Source organism: Myotis myotis, unplaced genomic scaffold, assembly GCF_014108235.1.
Source record: "Myotis myotis isolate mMyoMyo1 unplaced genomic scaffold, mMyoMyo1.p scaffold_m19_p_3, whole genome shotgun sequence".
NCBI lineage: Eukaryota > Metazoa > Chordata > Mammalia > Chiroptera > Vespertilionidae > Myotis > Myotis myotis.
The window spans coordinates 92,276,431-92,288,652 of NW_023416335.1; the positions used below are offsets into that span (position 1 = coordinate 92,276,431).

At 41.0% G+C, this 12,222-nt stretch overlaps 1 protein-coding gene across 6 annotated transcripts in view; it reads right to left on the bottom strand.

The window, feature by feature from the left end:
- CPB2 (carboxypeptidase B2) overlaps positions 1-12,222 on the bottom strand; it is a 58,879-nt gene that overhangs the window by 20,216 nt on the left and 26,441 nt on the right. For 5 of the 6 annotated variants that reach the window (XM_036301616.1, XM_036301612.1, XM_036301615.1 and 2 more), the window contains 2 exons: positions 3,551-3,661; positions 334-427 (listed from right to left, as the gene is read on the bottom strand). In XM_036301616.1, the coding sequence (XP_036157509.1) occupies positions 334-427; positions 3,551-3,661 (205 nt within the window). The remainder of the gene's footprint in view (positions 1-333; positions 428-3,550; positions 3,662-12,222) is intronic. The other variant, XM_036301613.1, reaches the window with a different exon arrangement.

Below are 12,222 nucleotides of genomic sequence, written 5' to 3' on the forward strand. Positions count from 1 at the left end.
CATCCTGCATATCAGATATTTACATTACGATTCATAACAGTAGCAAAATTACAATTATGAAGTAGCAACGAAAATAATTTTATGGTTGAGGGTCACCACAACATGAGGAACTGTATTAAAGGGTCGTGGCATTAGGAAGGTTGAGAACTACTGGGTTAAGATAATTTGCTGACTCTAGTTAATATTCACAGCACCACTCTTAACTAAAAAGTTTATTATTTAAATTATTTCCTGATTCAGAAAGACCCGCTATCTTTGAATTAATGCACCTTTCTTTATGAATATCACGTTTCTAATGAAGAAACATTACCTAAAATGAAACAAACAACCTACCACACCAGTGTTTGGATGCAAAGTTCCTGTTCAGATCTGTTCCAGTGCAAGGATTGTTTTCATGATCAGAACGGTTCTTTCTCCACATTCGATTCTAGTAAACAAGATACAGATAACCAGTGTGGCCATGTTTGTGGTTTAAGGAAAGACATGACTTTTTAAAATATATATATATTTTTATTGATTTCAGAGGAAGGGAGGAGAGAGAGATAGAAACATCAATAATGAGAGAGAATCATTGATTGGCTGCCTCCTGCATGCCCAACACTGGGAATTGAGCCCAAAACCTGGGTATATGTCTGGGTTGTGGGAACCGAACCATAACCTCCTGGTTCACAGGTGCACGCTCAACCTCTGAGACATGCTGGCTGGGCAAGACATGATTTTTAATGCCTAAGTGGCCAGGCTATATTTCTCTCCTGCAATCCCATCACTTCATCCTGTCACTTTCTTCACGGCATTCTTTTTGCAGAGCTCCTGTTTCTATCTAGGTCTCAATCACATTAACTCAAACTATTTTAGTTTAAACCGAACAAAATAATAATATTTGATTAATTTTGACCTAGAGAAATAATATTGTCATTTGGTTTTGCTAGGCTGCTTATTGGCCTTTTTGTTTAGTCTTATTCCGTTAAAGTAATGTTATGCATTGTTGAGTTCCTTCTAAGAAAAGTAAAATAACTGTGTTTCAACTCAAATTAAAACTATGAGTCATGAGTTTCTTTCTTTCTTTCTTTTTTTTGGATGGCACCAAGTTTGACTTTTATTTTTTTTTTAAATTCTTTATTAGTTAAGGTATTACAAATGTGTCCTCATCCCCTCATTAAACCCCAACCTCCCCCCCCCCCCCCCCGCCACTCATGCTCTCATCCCCCTGTTGTCCATGTCCATTGGTTTGGCTTATATGCATGCATACAAGTCCTTTGGTTGATCCCTTCCCTTGCCCCCTCCCTCCCCTACTTTCCGGAAACTCTGGGGATTAATAGTCTGATCTCTGTTTCTCTGTCTTTGGATCTGTCCCTGTTCATCAGTCTATGTTGTTCTCTATATTCCACAAATGAGTGAAATCATGAGGTATTTATCTTTCTCTGACTGGCTTATTTCACTTAGCATAATGCTCTCCAGTTCCATCCATGCTGTTGCAAAAGGCGAGAGTTCCTTCTTTTTTTAAAAATTAAAATATATTTGACATCTAACATTGCATAAATTTAAGGTGTACAACATGTTGATTTGATACATTTATATATTATGATATGATTACCATTGTAGGGATAGTTAGTACCTCTATTACATCACGTATCATTTCTTTTTTTGTGGTGGGAATAATCAATATTTAGTATCTCAGCAAGTTTGAAGATTATAATACAGTACTGTTGAGTCTTGAGTTTCAGTGCTTTTGAAACTGAATTCAACATTTTCTAAAAGCTACAGGAACTAGAGCTGGAAGACTCCTGATGGCTCCTTTGGTTGTACTGATCTGACTCTGGTTTGTAAACATAAAGCAAATCCCCCACTGTTTTCCTGAGGTAAACTAGAAGATTTGATCATGTAAATAGTTGCACAGCCTTTAGTTCTAAGGTTGGGGTAATGTGGCACTGTTTTCCCCTACTCTCACCAACCCTTCTACCAAGCCTCCCATTCTGCTTCCAAACCTTGGCCTGTGGTTTGGTAGCAACACTTTCTGTGGAGAAATTAGGTTCTTGAACTGCAGGAAGTACTATTTGGCAGAGTTCAGACACAAAGGACAACTGAAAAGTGGAAACATCTAAAGGGTAGCTAAATTCCACTGTGATTCCGGTGAAGGCATACATTTATTATAACGTCAACATCTAGATGTGATCACTTATTGAACATTAAATTAGTATTATGTGCTATGCTAGGTATTTCTCATTTATTTAGTTTAGGATTTGCCCACCCCCACCTGCAAACTTTTATTCTTGGTATTCCTCTTAATTGAGTTGATTTTCCCACCAATCTCCATTCTGATCTCTTCTGCATAAATTACCTCCAACATGAGATTATTCCTGTGTAATCCCATATGTTTCTAACCCCTGCACTTCTCTCATTCCCTGCAGTGTTTACATGTGCTACTAAAGTAGATTTCTCTTAACTGACATATGCTCAGTTATGTTTCATGTGCCCCTCATTAAATTAGAAAGGAATGCACTTCATAGTGCTTGAGTAATTTTACATGAATCATGATACTTATAGGTTAGAAAAATTATTGATAATGGTTCCCAATAGAGATGAGATTGATCAGGATACTCATGCTCATGATTGAGTTAAAGTGTACTAAGGTTTAAATTCACATATAAGTTAGAATAAAAGTTCAATTAATTCTGTTCTAAATCTTGCAATTTATGATTTTACAAATAAAAAATGCTATTTAAAGGATTCCTAGTAAGAATAAATGGATCTAGGCATTGTGCATCAGTGGTAACTAATATCTCAAAAAGAGTCACAACTAGATGTTATACACATCCTGATCTGAGAGCACACTATCACAATGAAGTAGTCTTGCCAAAAAAGTTAATTCTAAATCTGATTAAGCTTACAGAATCCAAATATCAATTTTTAGAAAATACAGGGGACAGAGGAATAGGTTAAATTGCAACATGGCAAAATGCAACTAGCAAATTCAGACAATGGGAAACTTTTTTGTTCAATGAATAAATTGCAAGGAAGAGTGAAAACATGAACATTTATGGATTACAATAGAATTAAAAGACATATGAGTCAATCACAGCATATTAGCCTTCTTTGGATCCTGAATCAAAGAAACTTATTTAAAAGTTATTATGTAATTAAAAATTTAAATATTGATTGAACCTTTTATTTCAAGTAATTATTTTAAATTTTTAGATATATTTGTACTGTGGTTATTTTTTAAAGAGCTTTTTTAGAGATGCATACTAAAATATTTATTGATGAATTGATATGATGCCTGAGATTTGCTTTAAAATAATATGAGTAAGGTAGAAGAGTGTATAGATGAAAATAGATCGGCTTAAGATGATTATTTCTGAAGCTCTCTGACAGGTACATAGGAGTGTACTATAAAATTATTTTCACTCACATAAGGTTGATCTTTTCTGTAATGAGAATTGTTTTGTTTCATAATGAAACCATTGTGCCAAGATCCAGGATTTTATAAATAATTAATTCAGAGTATCATGTATTCCCAAAGGGGGCAAGTTTTTTCTTTGCCTTCACCTACCATTTTCCAAGAGTAGTCATAACCATCCACATTAACTACCGGCATAACATAGAAATCCAGGTGCCTCAGAATATTGGTAAACAGATTTTCTTCCCCAGATAACTGACTTACCTACAAATAAAACCAAGTGTGTTAAATAATATCTCTTTTAAGTTCTTCTAAACTTAGTCTGTTTCTTTTTCCTTTTTAAAAATTAGTTTTTATTGATTTCAGAGAGGAAGTTGAGAGGGAGAGAGAGATAGAAACATCAATGATGAGAGAGAATCATCTATCGGCTGCCTCCTGCATGCCCTCTACTGAGGATGGAGCCAGCAACTCGGGCATGTGCCCTGACGTGGAATCAAACCATGACCTCCTGGTTCATGGGTTGAAGCTCAACCATTGAGCCACACCAGTCAGGCTAGTCTGTTTCTTTTATATGTCCCCCCCCCCCCTTTTTAAAGTCATTTGGCATGTTTAAATTTACAAATTTAACTTCTAGGAAGAGTATCAAATGGTCTTCCTATTTGATGGAGGCAGAAAACAGAACCATACATTTAATAAAAATTTCCTTTGAGAAACAAAAATAATTATTTATTAAATCCATAAAGCCCACTGCAAAGATTTAAGGAAGCAAAAACCTAGATACAGTTCTTTTCAATAATCCACATCCATCAGAGCTTTAATTTTTGTCTTATGTCCAGATAGGACTAGTGATATTTCTACATTGTCTTTGTAACTTTTGGGGCTAAATTTTTGCTGTAATAGCAGTATGTTTCCCAAGCATCAGATCATTTGGCTTTAAAATCAGTGGTAGCTTTTCCTAAGTACTGGCTATGAGTTTCCGAATAGGCATCATCTGACACTGCTCATTTGGTTCCAGCGGTTCTCAACCTGTGGGTTGTGACCCCTTTGGCGGTTGAACGACCCTTTCACAGGGGTTGCCTAAGACCATCCTACATATCAGATATTTACATTATGATTCATAACAGTAGCAACATTACAGTTATGAAGTAGCAACGAAAATAATTTTATGGTTGAGTCACAACATGAGGAACTGTATTTAAAGGGCCAGAAGGTTGAGAACCACTGGTTTAGACCCACACCTAGCTTAGGGCCACATTTTCCAACATGATCTAATGACATCCTCATTTTGATGACTGAGAAGTGCATCACAAAATAACCAAATATAAAGGCAGGATAACCACAAAGACAAATTTCAGCTGGTTAAACCATTGCTTCTAGGACTAAGCTTTGGTATAAACACATTATCATACTGAAGTAGTGGCAGCATTGCTATATTTTAATTTGTGGATTAGTTTACAATTATTTGTTGCTTTAAACTTTACTCAAAAACACCTCAAAAGATGTTTTTAAAAAAGATTTTTTTATTATTGACAAAAGAAAAATGTCTTTAATCCTACCTTAACTATAGTAAAATCTTTACCATTTTCTCTTTTTAAATATTTAAAATATCATTTTCATATTCTGCTAAAACAACCATGAGTCATGTTAAAAATTTTTGCAATGGAAAACCACTACATGAAATATGGGAGAAAGGAAAGCTAAAGTATAAGTTGTTTTTTAATCTACTATGGGTCAGAAATGAAAGCTTAATGAGAAGGAAGCAAATTTTATAGACTAAAAGAAGCAATTTTTTCAAGAGTTTAGCAACTAGTAAAATACATTTTTATGCTCTAAATTTGTAAATTTATGTTGAAGTCATGTTTCAGTATTAACATAGCAGTTAATTATCAGAAAAAGATTAGAGACCTGATTTATTTTAAAGTAATAAAGCATTTATCATTTTAATTTCTACAATGTTTGTTGAAGTTTTAATATATGTGGCCCAGTAGGTTTCTTTGTCTGCCTCTCTATCTCTCTCTTTGGCTTAAAATTTATCTCTCACAATTTTGTAGGCCAGAGGTCCAAAATCAAGGTGTCAGCAGGATTGGTTCCTTCTTGAGGTTCTGAGGAAGAATCTGTTCCATGACTCTCTCCTAGCTTCTAGGGATTGTTTGGCATTACTTGGCTCATAGCTACACCACTACAATCTCTGCCTCCATTGTCACATGGCCTTCTTTTTTAAAAATTTATCTTTATTGTTGATAGTGTTACAGATGTCTCCCCTTTTTCCCCATTGCCTCCCTCTACCAGATTCCCACCCTGCCCCAAGCCTTCATTGCCCTATTGTCTATGTCCATGGGCAATGCATATGTGTGTATGTTCTATCACATCACATATCATTTCTTTTTTTGTGGTGGGAATAATCAATATTTAGTCTCTCAGCAGTTTGAAGATTATAATATAACTAGTGGCCCAGTGCACAAAAAAAGGGGATTAACTAGGGAAAATATTTTAATATTGCTATTTGCCCTTTCTCTATAATAGAAGTATCAGAGATGAAAGGAAATTAGTAAAATGTATATGAAAATCTTCCTCCTGTCAGTGTCTGGGGCACACCACGGGACCCAGAGTCAAGTCTCTGCCCACCCATGTGCGCCTCAAAATTGCTCAAGACCCAGACCTGGCCAGCCCCACCCCCATTGGGCTAGATCCAGACCCAGCTGGTTCCACCCCTGTCAAGCTCCGCTGGGCAGGGTTGCAGCCTCAGGTCCCCTGGCCTGGCACTGGGGTGGGGGGTATGCTTGAGGTCCCCAGTGAAGCCCCGCCAGGTGGGAGATGTGGCTGAGATCCCCCATCAAGCCCCGCTGGGCCGGAGGTGTGGCCTGAAGTCCTCCAGCCCATCACCGGGGTGGGGGGTGCACTTTGAGGTTCCCCATCAATCCCCGCCAGGTGGGGGGCATGGCCTGAGTTCCCCTGTCAAGCCCCGGCAGGTGGGGGGCACAGCCTTAGGTCCCCTGGCCTGGCGCTGGGGTGGGGAGCATGGCCTGAGTTCCCCTATTAAGCCCTGCTGGGGCGGGGGGTGCAGCCTGAGGTCCCCTGTCAAGCCCCATGGGGAGGGTTTGGGAGGAGTGCAGCCTCAGGTCCCTGCTGATTGCTTGTTAAGGCTTGTTTTGGGAACTCAGCCTCTGCTGTGGGTGCAGCCATCTTGTGTTACAGAGCCCTTCCTTCCCCACTCCACTGTGGGCGCTGTCGTCTTTGTGGTGGAGTGATGGTCAATTTGCATATTCCCTCTTTATTATATAGGATACTGTTAAGTCTTGAGTTTCAGTGCTTTTTAAAACTAAATTCAACACTTTCTAAAAGCTACAGGGGCTAGAGCTGGGAAGACTCCTGTAGCCTGATGGCTCCTTTGGTTGTACTGATCTGATTCTGGTTTGTAAACATAAAACAAATCCCCCACTGTATTCTAGAAAATTTGGTCACTGTGGCTAAGACTTCCAGTACTATGTTGAACAAAAGTGGTAAAAGGGAAATTTCTGTCTTGTTCCTATTCTTAGGGAATATGGTTTTAATTTTTGCCCATTGAGTATGACGGTGGTTGTAGGTTTGTCATATATGACCTTTATTATGTTAAGGTATGCTCCCTCTATCCCCCCTTTCCTGAGAATTTTTATCAAAAATGGGTGCTGGCGCTAGTCAGTTTGGCTCAATAGATGGAGTTTCAGCCTGCAGACCAAAGGGTCCCAGGTTCGATTCTGGTCAAGGGCATGGACCCCGGTTGCAGGCTCCTCTCTAGCCCAGGCCCTGGTCAGGGGCATGCAGGAGGCAACCAATCAATGTGTTTCTCTCACATTGATATTTCTCTCTGTCTTTCCCTCTCTTCTACTCTCTTTCTAAAAATAAAAAATGGGTACAGGATTTTGTCAAATGCTTTTTCTGTGTCTATTAATATGATCATGTGATTATTATCTTTCAGTTTTTTTTATGTGATGTATCACATTTATTGATTTGTGAATATTGTACCAGCCTTTCATCCCTGGAATAATTCCCACTTGGTCATGGTGTTTGATCTTTTTGATCCGATTTGCTAATATTTTGTTGAGGATTTTAGCATCTGTGTTCATCAGGGATACTGGACTGTAACTTTCCTTCTTTGTAGTATCTTTATCTTGTTTTAGAATTAGGATAATATTGGCCTCATAAAAAGAACTTGAAAGTTTTCCTTCCTCTTGGATTTTTTGGAATAGTTTGAGGAGGATAGGTATTCTTCTTTGAATGTTTGGTAAAACTCACCTGTGAAGTCATTGGACCAAGACTTTTGTTTGCTGGGAGTTTTTATTACTGCTTCAATTTCATTGGTTGTTATTTGTGTATTCAGGTTTTCTGAATCTTCCTGATTGAGTTTTGGAAGATTGCATGATTCTTGGAATTTGTCCATTTCGCCAAGGTTTTCCAATTTGTTGGCATATACTTGTTCATAGTATTTTCTTACAATCCTTTGTATTTCTGTGGTGTCAGTTGTTACTTCACCTCTTTCATTTATGATTTTATTTATTTAGGCCCTCTTTCTTTGTTTCTTGATGAGTCTGGCTAAAGGTTCATCAGTCTTGTTTATATTTTCAAAGAATCAGCTCTTAGTTTCATTGATCTTTTGTATTTCTTTTTTTTTTTTTAGTCTCTATGTCATTTAGTTCCACTCTGATCTTTATTTTTTCCTTCCTTCTCCTTATTCTGGTCTGTTCTTATTCTCTTCCTACTTCTTTTAGAAATAGAGTTAGATAGTTTATTAGAGATTTTTCTTGCTTCACTCTCTTTATTTCCTTCTTACCTTTTTCAATGGTTAGATGGGAACTTTAGCCATAAGCTAGGCTTATGATCAATGTTAGCCCGGAAATTTCTTGTTTAATAAGCAGGGCTCCAAACAGAAGGATTGAGTGAGAGCTGAAATATAGCCTTCGAAAATAGAAGGATAGAGGGAAACTGTACAATAAGGGGACTTCTCAATGCCTGTAAGTAGAGAAGAGGGCTGAATGGATCAGCTAGATTAGCACCTGAAGTGAGGTAGGGGAAAAGGAGTCTTGTGGGATCTAATGCTATCTCCAGGTGAATAGTGTCAGAATTGAGTTAAATTGTAGGACACATAGCTGGTGTCACAGAATTGCTTGGTGTAGGGAAAATCCTCATACATTTGGTATCAGAGTGTTGTGAGTGTGGTGTTAATGTGAGACTAAAAGAAAAACTCAGGAGTAATGTCGGATTTCTTTACACAGAATTTAAAGCTAAGCCAATTCACCTTTGGGTGCTTTACCTTTTTTTGTTGTTGCTGTTGTTAATCCCCACCTGAGGATATTGTTTCCATTGATTATTTTTTAGAAAGAGAGAGTGGAAGGGAGGAGAGAGAGATAGAGAGAGAGAGAGAGAGAGAGAGAGATCAATTGTTTGTCTTCTGCATTTGTGCAGGGATGGGAAGCTGCAACCAGAGTACGTGCTCTTGACTGGGAATAGAACCCACAACCCTACAGTGGGCCAACATTCTAACCACTGAGCAGCACCAGCGAGGGCTAGGTTGCTTTACTTTTTAAATATAAAATCCACACCCACAATTTTTTTTAAGCTAAATATTTTATTTTCCTCATACAGTTGTTTGAATCATTATGGAAGTCAGACGGAGCAGGCAAAGATGGGGCTTAAATGTCCATTAAAAAGAGCTCTGTTGACTTAGGCTACAAAAATCAGGCTGACATTGTTGGGGCAAAATACTTGATTGTAAGTTTCTTGAAATGTATCTTGTTTTCCATTGTTTCTCCATGGTCTGGAACTGCATAGGCAATTTATAAATGTGAAATAAATAATTTAACCTTATAAGGATTCCGCAAGTGGGAGGAAAGATTTGTAAATTTGGGACAGACAGCAATTAAGGACAAGTTCACCAATATAAATTGGAGTCAATATGAGTTGAAATTTCTTTCTGGCCCAATCCAGATTCAGTTATAAAATAAAAAATAAATGTACTCTCTCTTCCTTGGCACCTTTCTCTCCCTACCAACTGCTACTTCATTCATTACCTGAAACAAATAGAACTACCCAATGTGGAGAAGATTCCAGATCATCAAATGACTGGGCTGTGTTAGGGTCTGCTCAGTTGGGAACTATCTTCATTTGGTCAAGGTAGTACCAGCGGTGGTTGGGAACTTTTCAGTAGGTCCAGGAATGCTACAGCTCCCGTCCATGGGGAAGAAAGGATAAGTCAAATGAAGATAGTTAGAGATGTACTTGACAAGAGGTCAGAAGAGGTAGAAATAATTTTACTTTTGATGAACTTTATTTGTTAAGACATCAATCTAAGTGGTAATCTCTTAATTTCCTAACTCATTTGGTTTGTGTTACTGTGTATATGCAAATATAGTTTCAGGTTTATAGTCATTACTAGTAGCCCGGTGCACGAAATTTGTGCACTGGGGTGGGGGTGGGGCCTCTCAGTCTGGCCTTCACCCTCTCCAATCTGAGACCCCTCAGGGAATGTCCAACTACCTGTTTGTGCCCACACTTTTAACAGATAACAGCTCCATTGTTGTTTCTTTCTTATGCTTAAAACCACTGGAATTAGTAGGTATTCAAAGTGTGTATACATTTTGGGGGGACACCCTGCATATCTCTAGTCAGTGGTGAAAGAAACCAACAGCAGATTTGGAACCCCAAGACAGGGAACCTCGCTCACTCCCCACATGTCTCCCCACTTCACTTTCCACCTTCGTGGGCAGGAGAATCAACGTTTTCTCTCATTAATTCGGAAAAGCACGTCCTGTCACCCGCTGCCTGGCAGGAGTGCGCTAGGCCCCAAGCAAGCGAGGCTCAGTCAGGGCAGCCTTCACTCATGGGTGATGGCACCCAAAGTGCACATTCCTTCTCTACAGTCGCCCCGACTATCCCACTGTTTCACTGAGAGGACAGAATTCCTCTCTGCCTCTGGGTTCTTGCTCTTGAACACTGACCGAAGGCACCTCAGCGAGAGCCGCCCGCGCCCACCAGGTGTGTCTGTCTGCACCTGCTCCTGCCTCAGCACCTGCATTAACCCCCCAGAGGTGATCTTGTAGCTGCACTGGCCTCTGTGGGAACAGGGCATCACCACTCCGCCCTCTCACTGTCATCTCACAGGCACCTACCCTCAGCACCCAGAACACCCAGACACTCTCCAAAGGACGTGAGCACATCAGAGAGGATGTGTGCACATCCTGTGGGGGTGTTAGGCATGCCAGGTTGATGGGAGTGCGGTGGAGAGGCGGGGGGAACTTGTGCACGCCTTGGTTTGCAGCTGTTGCAGGCGCGGGAGGGTGACAATGTACTGGGGGATGTTCGCATGCCAGGGGGGGATGTGCACACCGGAGGCCTCTGGCTTTGCAGATCTGCAAACCCCCGTGGTGCGGCCAGGAGGACGTCAGTCTGGCCCGCCATGGTGGCTGTCCCTGCGATCCTGCACCTTCTGGGCCAGGAGGCGGATCTTGCGCAGCCACTCCTGGGTGCTGATGGCCTGCAGGCGCTACTTCAGCTCAGCCTGCAGGCTCTGCTTGGCGCGCTCACAGCTGTCACCATCACCATGTGGGGAGTATAGGTTGCCCTCCAGCGGCTTGCTTCCCCTGTCCAGAGGCTCTCTGCGCTGCTCACCTGCCCAGAGTGACTGGGGCTGGGCGGAAGCCAGGCTTCCTGCCCTGCCCAACCCCGGCTGATCTGCCCCTATGCGAGCTGCCGCCCCGCCGGGAAGGGTCACGGATCCAGGTCCCGGGACCGCGGACAGTCTCAAGTGCTGCCCCCCGCCTGGCAGGCTCACAGATCCATGTCTTGGTCCTGTGAACAGCCTCAAGCACCACCCCCCCACCCGGCAGGGTCACGGAGCCGGGTCCCAGACCGTGGACATCCTCAAGCACTGCCCCCCGCCCGGCAGGGTCACAGATCCGGTCCCGGACCACGGACAGCCTTGCCCGCTGCCGCCTGCCTTCAGTAGGCAAATTAGCCGCCGTCTTGTTGCTTCAGGGTGGGGGTCCCCACTGGGGTGCCTGGCCAGTCTGGGTGAGGGGGTGATGGCTGTTTTCAGGTTGGCGGGCAACTGAGGCTCCCAACCTCTCCTTTTTTTCTTTTTTTTTTTTCATTCTGGGATTTATTTACCTGCTATGGTTGCCACTGGAGCTGAGAGCCAGCTTCAGCTCTGAGGCTCGACTCCAGCTCTGAGACCTCAGCTGTTGAAAGCAGGGATCTGGGTTTGTTTGGGTTCTATAATTGTAATACTGTTGCAATCCTGCTGGCTGAAGCCCAGCTGGCCAAAAGCAGGTTTCTGGGGAATGTTTAGCTTCTATAATTGCAACATTGTTTCTTAGAGTTGCAGCTCAGAGGCTGGCAGCGGCAGGCGGGGAACCTTGGCTTCCTCCGTCACTGGAGCAAGCAAGCCTCCTATTCACTTCAGCTGCCTGGCTGCCAGCCGCCATCTTGGTTGGCAGTTAATTTGCATATATCCTGCTGATTAGCCAATGGGAAGGGTGTTGAGGTTATGGTCAATTTGTATGTTTCTCTTTTATTAGATAGGATAATTTTTACTTTTATGACATACTCTTTGTATTATATATGGATTTTTTTTATGCCAAGGCCTTTTTCAGGGACAAAAATCCTCTATTATGATATATGAAAAAATATGATCTGCCCTATAATGTACTTTATATTAATTTTGCAAGGGAAGAATATGGCAAAAAATGTCTGGATAATTCAAATCAAAAGAATGAGAAATTAAATGAAACTTAATTTATGTAATTGCTTTAGTTCTTTCTTCTACTTGTAAAAATATTACAATTGCATGCTAC